Below are 16,361 nucleotides of genomic sequence, written 5' to 3'. Positions count from 1 at the left end.
CTTCTGTCACCTAATCCTCTTCCCACTGCACCACACGTTTAGCAACTGCTTGGAGTGCATCAGTTGCTGCCATAGAAATAAATTAAATTATTTTCCTCACTTCACATTTGAAAGCGCGCCCAGAGCTCTGCTCTAGCACTGGCATCAATACAACCCTTACCCTACAATTAGCTCCAAGCAACCACTGCAGAAAGGCAGAAAAGCAACACGCGCTTTAGAAACTTCAATTGATTCTCATGCCAAACAGGCAGACACGTAAAATAAAATAGACCTTTCCCCATCATAAGGGCTTTAGGGGATGACATCTTCTCTATTAAATCATCATCTCAGTGTAACTGAATGAAACGCTTGAAGCTGCAGTGGTGGCAGGGTCATGCAAATGTTAAGGGTGAAGTCGAAAAGTTTTCAACTTGTAAGCTTTCATTCATAAAACAGCATTTTAGGATTCCTGCTTTATAAACAATCAAAAAGGGAAACTTTTGCTAATGGTTTTTAGAATACATTGTAGTTAAAATGTCTTTATAAATATAATGGCTCACATTTCCAGGCTTGCTTTTTTGCAGAACCCACACAGATAGAGCCCTGGCATCATTGTGTACTAACTCTTGCTTTCATTTAGGGTTCACATAATCTCTTCTCTTCAATTAGCACTTACAATAAGATGTGGGCAGATGCCCAGAAAGACCTTGACATCCAGCTCCAGAGAGAAACAGAAATGTTCCTCCAGCCAGAGAAGGACCCAGTGAAAGCATTCAAGATGTTAGCAACTTTCTACATCAAATACATGCACATCTTCCGTAACTTAGAGACGGCCCATGACCAACTCCTTCACAGGCAGAAACGGGCAGCAATTCGACAAGTACTGGATGGTGTGATTGGCAGGATTCTGGAAATCAAAAAAGAGATGGTGGAGCTGGAGAACTCCGAGTTTCATTACATTGATGATATCCTGGAAGATCTAAAGCTTCTCCCGGTAGGTCTGACTCTATATAAGCACATTCATAGGAACTTTGCATGTTCACCTGTACTGGATGATGGGTCATTGTAGCATTTTTAATGAAGATCAGAGTATATTTGGCTTATGATGAACATTAGATATGGGAGCAAGATTTTAAAGCTGGTCTGCTTGGTAAATACATTGCATTTCTGCTTCTCCATAACACCATAGTCTCTGTAGATCTTTCTCTTGCACTTCATGTCCTAACATGAAGCCTTATTAACTTGGACAGCTTCACTATTACCAGCAGCAGCTTGACTCTGCCTGATTTTAATGGGGGGTTAGGTAGATGGGAAACCAATAACTGAGGTACAGTCCACTTCAGTCTGCCCTTTGTGTCAACCTGGCTTTAGGCCTCTTCCAGAGGTTACAGGTAACACTGGAAGTTACGTAGTCTGGTCTACTAGTAGTACAATGAACTACTAAAATGAGAAATCTGAGACAAGTCTCTTGTAAAGGAGGCAGGAGTTGGGAGCACGTTCAACGTCCAGTGTTCAGGACTGCTGATATAAAAGTGGTCCCCTGACAGCTGTAGGAAAAATTAGCTGCAAAAAGGTGGTTACTTCTCTCGCAAACAGCTCCATCTATTGTCAAAATTTAAGTACCGCTGTTTTTCTAAAGAAAAAAAAAAAAAGAGTTGGGAGTTGGAATTACTGCTTTTTTCAGGGTCCCAGTGATAACATCAGATAAATTGCCTAATATCTCTACAGCATTATTTCGAGATTTGCATACACATTTTTGTTTGCAATTATCTGTGTATTTCACTCTGCAAATTTAAGATAGTCATTGCCATGACTTGTCACCAGCTCTTTACCTTCTGCATTAGTCACAGCAGAGAACGCTTTTAAACTGTGAGGAAGTGTACTAGAGAGCATAAACACCTCTCCAGGGACTCCAAACCTTCAGATCGTATTTCAAAATCGTTAAGCACTGCCGTTCTCATGATTTACCACTAAATCCACCCGCAGCAAAAAATTGGCAAGTCTGAAAAGTCATGCTTGAGATATTTTAAAAAACAAGCATGCATTCGAATTCCTGCACCACACCTCAATTTTAAGGAGTCATGACATACCTACTACCAAAAAAAAAAAAACCAAACCAAAAGTCACTGAAGAGATTTCAGGCTTTTTCAAAGAAAACATTTTCTGTAGCAGATAAGAATACAGATTTATGGGATTTTTTTATAAATTAATAACATGTTCTTGAGTACAAAATGAAATTACTGGCCAGTACTTGGCAAATAACTTCTGCTACTTAAAGAATCTGTCCAGAAAGGATATCTCAACTCCTTCCTTTCCTTGTATTATCACGGGCTAAAATCCAACATGATTATAGGAAGAGAACACAGAAGAGTCTCATTTTATAGCTTATGCAATGACATTGCATACTTTTTACTATGTCATTATAAGGCCAAGCTTTATCTTTCTTTAGTTCTGTGCCTCATGTTTCTGCATAGTTGCCTTCCAACACTCAGTCACTCGATTTCCTAGGGTAATTGGAAAGGTATTTGGCTACACAAATCCCACGTGGAGCCAGGAGTGGCCAAAAGCTGCACATCTGGCTTGAGGATAAACATCACAAACCAATGCTGGACCCCAAAAGAAAAAACTAAGAGAAACAGGCTCCCTACTCCCCACCACTCTAGAATTATGGCTTTGATCTCATCTTTATAGTCAGTAAAAGTCACAGTCCAGAATCACTTGTCATTAAAGGCCAGGTTAGACAGAGACACTTGTCACCCTTACACTGACTCACTCCTACCTGACAGCATAAAAGCCCTCTGCGAGGGTGTCCAGACAAACTGCTTGATTTCTTATACCTACAGAGAGCCAGATTTGTAATCCAACCTAGAGTGGTTTGCACTCTTAAAGGACATATAATCATTTCCATCAACAGTCAAGGATGCTGAAAGGTGCAAACAGAGAGCTGAAGACTAAATATTTAGAAATTGTAGCAGACCAGACCTCTACATTGATAAATCAAGAAGGGTAAACACAGTCCTACTTGGGAGCTTTCTTATGCTGCTTTAATTGGGATGTCCCGATCTGCACAGTGCGCAACTGAGGGAATCAGTCATGAAATCTTTAAGCTGGCAGTTCACAGTTGTTTGCCCGCAGCCTTCCCTGCAAATTCTTGCTTTAAGAGTTGGAAGGTCTTGGAGCTCATAAGCAGCACGTTTACCACATGTAAACTATATCAAAGCAGGAGCAGTGCTTGTTCTTCACTGCCAGCACTTTTCTCCTCTATATCTGTCCACACCAAAGCTGGCATCGAGGCCACAAAGGATCAAGTCAGAGGTCTGCCCAAAGATTTCAAAGCCCACCAGTTCCCATGTCAGACAGAACAGAGAGCACTGATAGTGCAGCATCAAGTCTTGTGCCTGTCTTAAGCACCAAATGCCCATATATACCTAGGGGCAAATTATCGTGTAACTTGACTGTGCAACTAACTCCTCATGAGCAGCACAACAGGGTAACTACTTCCCCCACCCTTCTTTCTGTCCTTCTGGATAAATCATTTGCTTGAGAAGATACTCTAGATGTTCCTGAAACAGTATATGTGGAACACGGCACCGAGATGAACCAGACCTAGAAAGAAAAATTCCCCACCCCAAAAGAAATATACTTGCGAGTAATTATTCTTGAAGAATTGTCTCCAGTCTTCAATAGAAAGAACAGGTTATATCACTCCACGGTATCTCAACTTTGCAGGAGGTTTTTCTTGTCTGCCTGTGTCTTCACTCATTTCTCAACAAGCGTGAAATTCTACAGGAAAGGAATCAGAAGAAATGTGAATCAATTACATCTTTTTAATGATGGCAACAGGGAAAACTAGCCACTTCTAATCACACCTCATTTTGAAAAATGTCTGAGATATCAGAGTCACAGACAGTGACAGTTCATCTACAGGTAGAAATACCTGTAGATAAACAGAATTGTGCTTTGGTTCCTTGTAATGGTTAAAAAAAAAGGCAAAAGAACAAATTATTTTTCATATTGATTGCAAAAAGAAGTGGGGTGATCACGCAACCACAGGTGGTGGAAATCATGTTTAAATTTCCAGCAATCCTGCCAAGTATTTTAACAGTTTGATAATATAAGTGAGCCATTATAAAAAGAAAGATTTCTGAGCTGCCATAGTTCAGCAACTGGATTGATTTATTTGTTTTTGTTGAATTAAGCCTTAAGTAATTGCAAAGTAACAGCTCAGCAGCTGTTGCAGAGGTCAAATTCCCCAACACTCCAAAATATTCAACAATCTCAGTCCAATTTAGTTGTTTTGTAAAGGTGTCTAATTAATAATGTGATTTCAACAGACTTCTAAAAAGCATCCCATGACTATTTCTCCTCTAGGAAAACACAGAAGTACCTATCCCAAGGTATTTCATTAAAGAAAGGCTGGAAATCCTGCAGCAGAGGGAGAAGATCCTTGATCAGATTTTGCTTGATGCTGGATTGCAAAAACAGGTAAATGTACCACATACCTACAAAACACACTTCGTTTTTGCGTTTATAACCACACATGTCTCAACATACAAGCCACTGAAGTGAAAAGTACTTTTATAGCAGTTAGTTAGAAAGTAAAAGTCTGTTTACAGGTAAGGTCCCAGTACAAAGTAACATTAAACATTCCTGTCTAGCAGGACTGATATCCAGTCACATCTTGAGTCTGGTTAAGACTGAAATGAATCAACTCTGCTGTACTATGTATGCGAGTGTCAGAGAAGGGGCAGCACTTTGGCCACGTTTAGTAGGTGCTTTATTTGTCTGGCTAACTCCCATCACATAATTAGTCCTACTGAAGTCAAGCTGGGCTTAAGTTTTACTGAACCAGGATTCTAACTGGAACAGTCAAAACTCAGCATTCAGGTCAGCATGACTGTTAGCATTCAGTTGTTTATAACCTCTGAACAATGACTGCAGTCTCTTCTGTACAGCTAGAGCACTGCTAGGAGTGAAAACTGAGGTTTGGCAGAGCAGGAGTCAGTACAGACAAGTCCTGAGTGCCCCAGTGAAGACTGTTCTGGGTTTGATATACTTTTGACCTTTCTGAAATAGCGCGGTGCCCACAAGCAGTCATTGCTAACCCTTTGAAATAAACAACCGTGCCATGCCTACATGTCTGGACAACTTAGATTCATAGATGTTATAGCCATAAGAGACAGGCCTGATCAGACCACTTAGGCAAACTGCTGTGTTGTCCAACCCTTGAATTCCCCACCAGTAATTGTACTGATGAGGGGAAGTCTGCATATTGATCCCACACCGCAACGGAGAGAAGGTTCCCAGGGACAGAAATGGCACCACTCAGACAGAGGCAGTCTGCAGAGACAGAGCGCAGGCGCTCTGCTAGATTACTGTAATGGGCAACTGCAACCCTCTTGGCCTCCACAGTAAATCGCTGGGTAAATTCTCTGCTCTTCTAGTAGTCTTCTAGTGGTCTGTGGAGATCCTCCGTTTTGGCATATTACATCTCAAAACCTTTTTTTTCCCCACAGTTCTGCTCTCACCTCTTTTCAGCATGGCTTACATTACAGAGGAGACTATCTGGTGTGCAGCCAGCTCACCTGGGAGCACCAGGCTCTTGCACTTCAGGCTCTGTGAGGGTCCAGGTTTCCCTTGCCAGGATACCACAAGAGAGGCACAGGATTCAATAAGCCTGAATAAAATAATCTCACACAGTAATAAAATAATCTCTCGGGGTGAGGCACTTCCAGTTCAGTCACCACTGGGATTGCTAGAGGGTTGTCAGCACATCTGCTTGTGTCATAGCAAGCCGTGTACACTCAGGAAATCCTAACTGCTGAGTAACAGACCACTGTGTTCTTCAGAGTCCATAGCAGTGCTGTTACCAGCAGTCAAACATAAATCAGAAACAGTGGAGCTCATCAGAGGAGTCTGCTCTGTGGATCATTTGTCCTATTTAATATACTGTTACAGAAAACCCTGCTGGAAGTGTAGTATAGTGAGCTCTATACAATATGTATAGAAGCATTAAATGCGAACTCTCTCCGGTCAGGGATTAACGTCAAGAAAGGACAATAATTCAGTTTTTCCATGGGGAGCATGAGGTGTTAACAAGAGTTCTCAGGAGCGAGATTGGGGAGTGCCTCTCTCCTGCTGCACTGTTCTGATGTATTTTTCCCCAAACCTCTTCTGCTCTGGCTAACCAGGCCTAGGTTGGCTCAGAACAGCCTGTCCTTCCATTCAGCATGGAAGCTGGGTCCCAGCAGCACATCCAGAAACCTATCCTTTCAGGAAAGTAGAAGAAAGTCATTCCATAGCCTAAAGAAACTCTCCTTTTAATAGTACAAAGCCCTGTGGTTCTTTATGTGTTTTTTTCTCAAATGGATCAGGTTCAGTGGGATGCATGCATAAGCCACAGAGAGCCATTCTTGCTTCCCACTATAGCATCAAGCTTTCTTTGGCACTCATCAACACATCAGGTTCACTTTCTCCTAAAGGTCCTCAGAAAAAAACCCACATCTCAAGATATCAAACTTCTAAGACATTGTAAGATAGCGCCAAGACAGAAGTCACCGCTGTTTGTGACAGGGATTTTTGTGTCTTAGAAAAATGAAACAACAAATGAATGTGTTGCATAAATTTAACTGAAGTAGACAATTGACAAAATGGATAACTAATACTTTGCTTTGTCTGTTTGGCTGTGTTGTTGAAGAAACCTGTCAAGACCATGACATTTGAAGAAGCCATTAAAGTGATCCAGGTTGCAGAACGGGCTCGCCAAGGCCGTTTTCGAGCAGCATTCATGAAGCGAATTTACCTTGAAGACAAGAGAGCAAGACAAACTAAATCTCAGGTTGAGATGGGTCCAAGTCCAGATGATGCTGCCACTTGTATTCAAAAGGTGAAATCTCTGATCTAGCAACAGAACAAAATGACAATGTTTTGTTCAGAAGAACAGCAATAGACAGAAACACACCTCATAGGATGGGAATCACGCTGAAATGATGCCTTTCAGGTGTCTACCAAGGCAAAATGTTATTTAAACCACTGAACAAAATGAGACATGACCCTAGATGTGAGATCAATGGAAACAGTCCTGCACTGGCAATGCAGCATGACTTTAACCTACATGTTTTTCTATTTGAATTTTTATGACCTCTGTTGCTCTTTCTGGCAACTGGATTCCCTTTGGAATCCAGTGTATCTCGGAGAATTCATGCCTTTTCCTGTGATCTTGGAAGAGTTCATTCCGTATGAACTCTTGAAAAGATGACAAAGGACAATCACTGATAATTTCCAGAAAAAGTCCTCATGCATAAATAAATTTGGACAATTCAGCCTGATGAGAACAGGAGCTCAGTCTAAATCTTAAGTGTAAACTCTGTTTGAAAACCTGATCTGGTTGTGTTTAGAAGCTCAATGTACCAGTGTGAGGGGATCGCAAGCCTCAGAATTTGTTTAAAAAAAATATAGCAGATGGCAACCTGTTAAGGCACAATATACAATTGAAACTATTACTCTTTTCCTTCCTCTATTTGTTTTTTCCTTTGTCTGCCACAGTAAAGGAAGCTGTAACAAGGCCCATTTATCTCATTAAGGTTTTGTTTACAATTCAGGTTTGGCGTGGATATATCCAGCGCAAGAAAACAGAGAAAATGAGAGACGAGGAAATGATATTTCTGGGGATGGTAAGTAGTGCTGCCTAGAGAATACAAAATGCCACAGTCTGTTTGTTCTTCAGACTTCCGTGGTTTAGAAAAATATGAGAAATTAATTTCAAAGATTCTTCCTATTTTAAAAAGAGTTTAAGGAAATTCAGAGCTAAACTGAAATGATAGATGGCACAGAAGTAGCACCATTTGTCTTATGCTTCATGGTTTTGTGCTACGTATATAGAGTCTATTGTATAAGGCAGATGTGGAGACAGGCAGTGGGAAATCTGCCCCAGGTCTAGGCAGATAGAGCAAGGAAATTTTACTAAGCAATATTTATTTTATAATTCCAAGACACTTGTGCTGCCTTATTCCTGGAGTAGAATTAAACCAAAGTCATCTTTTCCTACCCCTTTGCAAGTCACTGTATATGTATGTCAAGAGATGGGAACAGTGAAACAAGAGATGTCATACGGACATGTCAATATTTCCATAACTCCATATAAAAATAATAAAAATATTCCAGAAGTAGCATAGCTCTTGTACCAAGTTCTAATAAAGCTGCTTCACAACGTCACATTACAGAAATGTCCATCACTGCGCTATGGCAGGTTTATTCATACCTCCATGTTCTACAGGTCTCAAATGGTTAATTTATAAACTAAACATCTGCTTTTGATTTAAAACATGCTTTCTGCTTCGCCCAGACAATTCAGATTATTTTCTTCCCCGCGATGGAATTACCCTTAGCTATGTTATAGGCTTATGCAAACTACCGGTGCCTGTAGCATACACCTGACAACATGTATCATCAGTTAAGAATGAGCTTAAAAATCTTATTTTTTGGACGTCACATGCACATTTTGCTAAGCTTTGTCATGTTAAATACATATTAGCACCTTATGGATTATTGTCTTTAATACCTGCTGGTCATTAACAGTCAATGTGGCCAGCACAGCTAAACAGCACTTCGGGTGCCAATTCTGCCTCTATGACAGAGAAAATTCTGAGATTTTAACTAGTGCTGACCTAACATGGTGAATATTTGGGATGAAAATGAATTAGAAATGACACCTTTTGCAAAACAAGGGTTTGTTTCCTATCAAATCCCATCACAGTTTCTGTTGAATCTTAAATCCAGAGGCTTAGGAAGGAAATCTGCGTCTGGTATCAGTTATTGGAGGGTTCACAGCCAGGCACTCTCCATGGTGGCCAATGGTAGGAGTAACTGATAACTAGGATTTAAATAGACTCGTTGATGGGGAGGAAATCTATACGATTGTAGGGACGAAGGGAATTGAAACCAAACACATATTGTGTATTCATTTCCTGACCTCCTTTTAGGAGCAGGAGAATTGAGATTTGCAACTGCGCACTCAGGCTCATTCCTCTTTATTGAGTGTATAATCAAAGGATGTAGAAAAAAATTGACTCTTTTAAGTCAAAATATCTGTTCATCTTCCCAATGTTTTTATATTCCACATTTGTGTTTCCCTTTTACTTTTCTTGCTGCATTCTCTTCCCTGGTCTCCACAGGAAGCGACTGGCAAGCAGGCCCTGGTTCACACTGATAGATAGGCAGCAAGCTCCAGGGGTCAAGTCCCTTTGATGTATGATCACGTCAGCCCTCTAAAAAATGACCACAGATCTTTATGTGTAAATATGTTGAATTTGCTTTTCTAATGCTGCACGACTTAGATAAATTAGAAGACCTGGTCATCCATTACTCCACATCCATCCCAAAGGAGACTTGACTTTTACTGCAATAAATATAATTTCTCTTATAATTGTAGCTGTTTTTAAAATGCCTACATTCACATAAAGGCTGCTTTGCAACAAGAACTAGTCCATTTGAAGCTCTGAGTACTGATTTTCAGGAAAATTCAGTTGTTTGCCTAAAACTCATGGAAATATGTGCAAAGACGAAGAATTCTCCAGTCTTTTTCTTAATTCGGTATTATTTTCTTTACTGTCTACTTTCTTCAGAAAATTTATGGATCTTTTCTGGAATTCGATTCTATTTCATCTTTTGCTTGATGATGGAGTAGAAGTCTATGTTCCAGAGACTTTCCTTGGCTCAAAAGTAAAGCCTCATTATTATTATTATTATTTATTAAAGCTTAATTGCAGAACCAGCATGATTCCCTCAGCACATGTTTTTCTAAATCTCTGATAAATCACAATTTGGAACACCAGTTTAATTTGTGAAGAGAAGCAAGCCTCGCTAAGAGCACATATATCTTGATAACTGTATCCTGACCCATTTCCTTATCCTCCTCACATTGCAGCCACAACACGGGTTACTCCCAGCTCCAGCATGACCGCCATAACCCATGTTCCAGGCGCAGGGCTGTGTTTAAGCCACGGCAACGCTGCAAGAAAAGACATTCAATTGTCCTGAAAACACGCATGCCCTGTCCAAACAAACCTGCATGTCCTTGCTCTGACTATTTTACCATTAGAGCCCAATTATAATGTACCACTTTTTGCAGTTTTTAAACTGGTGCATGCTTCCACTTGTCTGTTTCCAGCATTTATAAATTCCCCACTTCAGGGTTGCTGTGACTGTTTGATTTTGTTGCAGTGCTGCAGCATGGTGTAACCGGGCACGTGAAACTGGGGTTTGGCAACTGCTTTGCCTCAGGGTGGTGCAAGACAGCCCAAGCCTAGTAATGGATCTATGCTCAGCACTCTCCCTGACAGACTCTCCTAACAAGGTAGACCCTAGAGGAAGTTACAAACTCAGAACACAGGCTACTGAAAAAAGAAAAAGCTGGTTTTAACATTGCAATTTAAGATAAACAGTTGGTAACCAGCCTGATTTGTGGAAAGATAAGAGCAGCCTAGGAACAAGGAATACAAAAACAAAAACTGTCCCAATTCAGGGACTCAGCCTACTGAGGCAGGAGTACACTGAAGGCCTGGACATTCCCTTGCTCATCTTTTCACTTAACGAGCACAAGGAATCAATCCCATAATTGATCCCATTGTAGCCAAGTGCTCTACACGCTTCAACAATTTACAGGACTGAGCCCTTTGTGTTTTGCACACACACACATAAACACCTACTTGTCTCACAGATACATCTATTGATTTACAGTTACACAGCTCTCACACTGCTCTGTTTGTACTTTCAGCTCTTACCAAAGAGTCTGTGGTACAACACATGCTGATCTATCATTTTCTCACATCCTATTTTCACCATTCTTCCTTCCTCTGTAGCCTTTTCACGTGAAAGGCTCTATGTGGTCTTAAGTTCTTTCCTTCTTACCTCTTTTAAACATACCCTAATTTAGGCATGTTGTCTTGGATAATGCTTTTATTTATATCTGAGAAAACAGTCTGCCAAACATTCCTTGTTCTTTGAATTCCTGATAAATATAATTCATCCAGTCAGAAAAAAATTTGCATTTCCCAGAATAGCCTTCTGTGTAAACATTATAGACTATGGCTAAATAAATATTACAAACTGCAAACTCCATCAGTAAGTGAAATTGAAAATATTTCTTCAGCTCTTGAAAGTGGGCAGTTACAGCAGCAGTACACAGCAGGCCTGTTTTTATTAAGCCTAAGGTTAAAATTACTTGTTTTACTTGCAATCCACGTGACGTTTAGATGTCAGCACAAAGTTAGGTTATTTCACTAGGCACACATGTACATCTAAACAGTGATAGCTAATCTGTCCTGTTTTCGATAGACATTTTAAACTTGCTTATATTTGAAATGGAAAGACGCTGGGAAGCAAGAAGCCCACTAAGAAATTTGGCTTTTATTGGCTGGACTCACACCAACAATGAAATTACTGCCTTTCAGTCTCCAGAACATACTCACCATTTTTAGAAATTTGACAGCATGCCCAGGTATAATATCAGAAATAAGCCTAACGAAAATTACATGAACTTATATCGTCGTGAATATAAAGGTTTTCTGCACTTCAAGTTTTCTTTCATTATATTAAAAAGTGCTGCACGTCAAATTTTTTTGTATGCATATCTAATATAAATCTATAAAACAGCCATTTTCAATATTTTTCTAACAAGGCCTCTTACTACAAATGCTTTGTTTGAATGCATATGACAATTACTTTAATTGGCAAAGCCATTGAAGTGAATCATGTAGTAGGGAAGCTTTAATGAATGCAATATATTTTGCTTAGTTGTTCCCTTTTTGTGCCTAATTTAGCAATTCAGCCATATAATTGATGTGGCTATTGCCATTTGCGTACCACGGAACCTATATGAATACAATCTTTGGAACACAAGAGACCACTTTAAAAGCCATTCTTTACCCACAGCCAGACAAAATACACTGAGGAAACAAAGAGCGAACATAGCTAACTTCCATATCAAACTTCTAAAGGTAGTTTGGAGCACAGTTTACTATCCATGGAAAAAGAGTCGAAAGTAAAGAACAGGACTCCAGCTGCTTAGGTGGCAAATTCTGTTAGTCTGCTAGTAAGGAGTTACCTGTCCTCACTTTCACGACCATTGAAAATAAGTGATATTAAAACTACTTTAAAAATACTTTGCTTAGGAGATAAAGTTCTCCAGAGAAGCAAACTACCCTAATACTGAAAATAAGCAATTTACAGCAAAACGTGATGCTACTAGTACATCTTTTGAAAGATCACAATCACGGACAATTCTGTCGGTGGCAGAACATTTACTGAAGAAGTCCCATAAAACCATGCAGCGTGTTTCAGGTCTAAGAAAAGCTGTCTGAATTAAGTACCCAGTAATAAAAGCTGCAGTAAATCTACCTTTCAGGCATAATATGAATGTTGGCCTTAAAATGTGAAGTAAAATGAAATGTATTTATTTCATTGAAATGAAGACTATCTTTCCTCTTAAGTGTAGTCGTAATGGAACAATTGAAGAGCAGTTAGTTCCACAGCGTGGGGCCTCCTATATGTAGAGCCGTAGCCTTAAGCATGTGCAGCCAGCCTGCACACCTCTAAGTGTTTTCTAATGAACAATAAAGCAGGCGGTGTTGGAAAGGGCTGTCGAGCTGACTAAGCAGAAAGGCAGGCTTTTCAATCTGGGAAAGAGCAATCTGCACGGTGGAGTTCCTCAGTCAGAAAGGGAAAACTGAGGCTTTCATCACTCAGAGGCGTAGGGAACTTCTTCCTTCCTGCTGCTGCTGGGTCTTCCACATCCCTAACACCAAAATTCTCTTTGGGAAGGATAAGGAGAGGAGTAAAGAGTGGAAGAATCTAACAGCACTCATCAGCATCCTTGTGACTGACAAGTTGGAATAAAATTCTCTTTTAGACAAATGTCCATTTTGTCTTATTAAAGAAGGATTTTAAAGACAAAGCCCATCAAACATTAGATAAGCATTTTAAGTTAATGGACCATGTAGTCCTATTTCCCCCCTAAACTCGGGAATCTTCATATTATGTCCTATTTTTACAGCAACATCAATTATTAATATGTATACTTTTGCTGACAGAGGACCACACTAAAAATGTGAGTTTCGTTATCCAGTTCTGGGTCATTAACTGTGAAAAGCTTGTAAATATAATGGTTTATTCACATGGGAAGCCTTCATTAAGATGCATTATTCTACAACTGATGTGGCAGCTCTGCATTATCAAGTTCACTGTCTCCATCTAATATTTGTAATTTGTTTCTAAATGGGTTGCTGTTTGCAGGGCAAGTTAACAAATTTGAATTTCGCATGGCCAAAGAAATTTCTTAAAGATGGGAAAATGCTTCTTCCCCCAAGGAAAAGCTATTTATTAGTGTCTTACTGTAGAATGCCTCCCTTTGATTCAGAAGCAGAAACATTAGAGGCGCTGAGATAAGTGATGTTAGAAATAAATTGGCTTTTGTCTTCCTTAACGTGCACATTAAGTATAGAGGGCTATAAAAGCAGTACTCATCATATGGTCTCAGTGTAACTCTTCAGTGCTCCGGAACAAGCACGTGGCCACATAGAAAGTTGAGCTGCAATACTGGGAGGACATTTCACTACCTGTTTTCTGTTGCATCCTCAGATGCCCAAAGCTTTTTCAGACATACTTTCTTCTGAATTCAGCTCCTTGACAAGAGGGTACAAGCTCCATCAAGGCTGTCATATAGACTCTGTCTCCGTTTGAAGACGAATATAAGGTCCCAGATTTTGCAGTTTCTGCCTCATTACTGAGGCAGGGTTAGGAATGTGTTAAACTCTGATACTGGTGAGGTTTAGGATGACACATAGCTTTGTGATTAGGGCAAGAATACAGTGGACAACAGAAAGTTTAACCTAGGGCTTTCTTCAATAGCAAGGCAAGAAAGTTGAAGCAGCGTTCTCTAATATCACCTATGCTAGTCATACTCCTCTTTTTTTTTTTTAAGGTGGTGTTTTAGTCTAACACATTTTGTACCATTAGGTGCCTGAGGACTCATTTTCTTTCTTCAGTTTGTCTTTTTCTTGAAAACAGAAAACCATTTTCTATGAAAATTCTTCATGAAAGCACAACAAATGGTAGAGAACTGACAGCTTAAACAATGGTACAATTAAATCCTCTGGACATCTTACCTCTCCTCAGCAGCTCCTGCCAATGAAGTGTCTATTTTTAGGTTACGTTTCTAAATTCATTTCCACACTCAACTTTCATCTCATTCATCTTCTTATTTCCTACTTATACTTTACCAACTGATTCCTTTCCTTGATCATTCACATCCTGAAGTACACTTAGATCACGTTTTATAGCAGTTTTTAAGATAGTCTCCATTTTACTCGTTATCCCAAGCACGCATAATTTCTTCTGATGTTTCCTCAAGTCCAATTTGGTGTTTGTTGACATAACTGCATTGATTTCAAACTAACAGAATAGACCATCAGGCCAGTTGACCTGTTATGTTTTATGTTTGGTTTACAACCTAAATAACTGCGGCATGATTGTCTCACTGCTGTTCAGTACTTGCCTCCTCCTCCCTCAGAACAGAAGCCAGCCTTCAGCTCCCAACATGCATTATGCTACTGGTCTTCACTCATAAACAGGGTGCGCTGCGTATGTTCCACATTAGTCAGCCATGAATCCTTCAGGACTCATTTATCACAGCCAGCTCTGCTCTCCCTCACCAATCCAAGCTGGAGCGTGTTATTGCCAAGGCTTTTGTACTACAGGAGGAGCTCCATGTTTGGCAACTGCCTGTCCACCATGAGGCCAACTTCAAAAGATGTCATTCATTATTAACATATCTCCCTGCCACTCAGCACAACAGCTTGCCTGGCAATGCCTACTCTTGCTCAGATCAAGTATCTGCTCGTACCTGCCATGTCATCCTATCTTGTTGGCTCCTCTCCAACAGCTACCCTCCTCCCCAGCTTATCTGTCCACCTAGATGTGAACCAGCTCCGCTTTCCCAGTGATGAAAGCACGTTTCACATTGACAATGACCTTTTCCTCCATGGAAATAAACTTTTTTCCACATATTTTAATTTAGAATATATTAATAAGGAGAAGTCAATAGGATTAGAAAAAAAAAGAGATTATCAAATGAGAATACAGTCTTATTCACTTACCCTGTTCTCTTTATTCCTTTCTTTATTGAGTTATCAAAGGAGAGTAGCTGGACTCTGATTGGTAGAATAGTTCCTGTTTCTTTTGTCTTCTTGTAGCAGTAAAACAGTCTTTGGAAAAGAAAACGAAAAAATATGAAGGGCAAATACAAAAGAGCTTCTTTTCATAAGCTGTTCTACAAGGTTATATATATCTATATTTCAGCCTTAGGGCTTTGAGTGCAGCTCATAAACTTGTATTGGCAGATATATTGATAACCATATGGTGCTCAGACAGGTGGCTGCCAAATATTTACTCAAGTTGGCTGGATTTTGCTGACCAGAGCAGGTTCTGTAGCCTTATTGCTATCAGCATCTGAGCCTGCTGATTGAGAGCAACCTGGACTGGGTCCACACCAGCTTCATGACTCTGGACTCAAGTATAGGTATGGTCTATATTAATTCACTTAAAGATAAGAATCACCTAATTCTGGTCTTGCTCACATGGGCACATTCTTGCCAGTTCAAACAGTTCCTATCTCATCTGGCTTTAGTACTGATGAAACAACTGACAGCAGGTTAACGGTGACAAGAGTAGCTGGCCATCAAAGGTTCCCTCAGGACTTTGTGGAGAGCAGTTCAGCAGATGAGCTGAGCTGAGGTTCAGAAATGGCAAAGAGGAGCTCTCCTGTCTGTGCTGCAGCATGGGCCATCCTGCCCTCCACGTTGTTCTGCTCCCATACTCACCCACTGCTTCCCTTGCTATGGCTCTGGTCCTCAGCTGCCTTCCTGCCTGGCCAATTCATCTCATTATACCAAGAGACAATCAACCTGTGAAGGTGAGAAGGGAGAGTTAAAAACCAAATGGGATTATTTTCCACTTGGAGAGCTGAACTGGTCAGGCAAGTGCCACAGCCTGTGCAGGACAAGGGAGGAACCACACATCCAACAATTAGGGTGGAGGGAGAGCTGCCCCTTCCCAGCACCAATAAGCTGTTCAGCTGGTGAGCCATCTCATGGTATTTCACCCTTAAATGTTCAGGTGTGTGCTGTGGAGGAGCCTGTCTTTTTCCATCAGCTCAGTAAGGCTGGAGATACCCTTGAGCACCTCACACAGAGTTGCCAAGGCCCGAACATTGACTCTGATGCTTCCCAAAGGAGAAGGGAGGGGGAGAACCTCCTGCCCACCCAGCAAGACATCATCAGCATTCATCACTTTCCTTTCAGTCCCCTTTCTTATCCGTCCCGATTTCT

General features: G+C 40.5%; 1 protein-coding gene across 1 annotated transcript in view; it reads left to right on the top strand.

Moving 5' to 3' along the window:
* Window positions 1-661: 661 nt before the first annotated feature.
* Window positions 662-16,361, top strand: part of IQCA1 (IQ motif containing with AAA domain 1) — a gene marked incomplete at its 3' end in the record, with an annotated part of 97,501 nt that continues 81,801 nt past the window's right edge. The window contains exons 1-4 of the mRNA XM_010144561.1: window positions 662-973; window positions 4,351-4,470; window positions 6,677-6,865; window positions 7,581-7,652. Coding sequence (XP_010142863.1) covers window positions 662-973; window positions 4,351-4,470; window positions 6,677-6,865; window positions 7,581-7,652 — 693 coding nt within the window. The remainder of the gene's footprint in view (window positions 974-4,350; window positions 4,471-6,676; window positions 6,866-7,580; window positions 7,653-16,361) is intronic.

Source organism: Buceros rhinoceros, unplaced genomic scaffold (genome assembly GCF_000710305.1).
Source record: "Buceros rhinoceros silvestris isolate BGI_N320 unplaced genomic scaffold, ASM71030v1 scaffold9461, whole genome shotgun sequence".
NCBI classification, from domain to species: domain Eukaryota; kingdom Metazoa; phylum Chordata; class Aves; order Bucerotiformes; family Bucerotidae; genus Buceros; species Buceros rhinoceros.
This window is presented reverse-complemented; position numbering and strand designations above follow the sequence as displayed.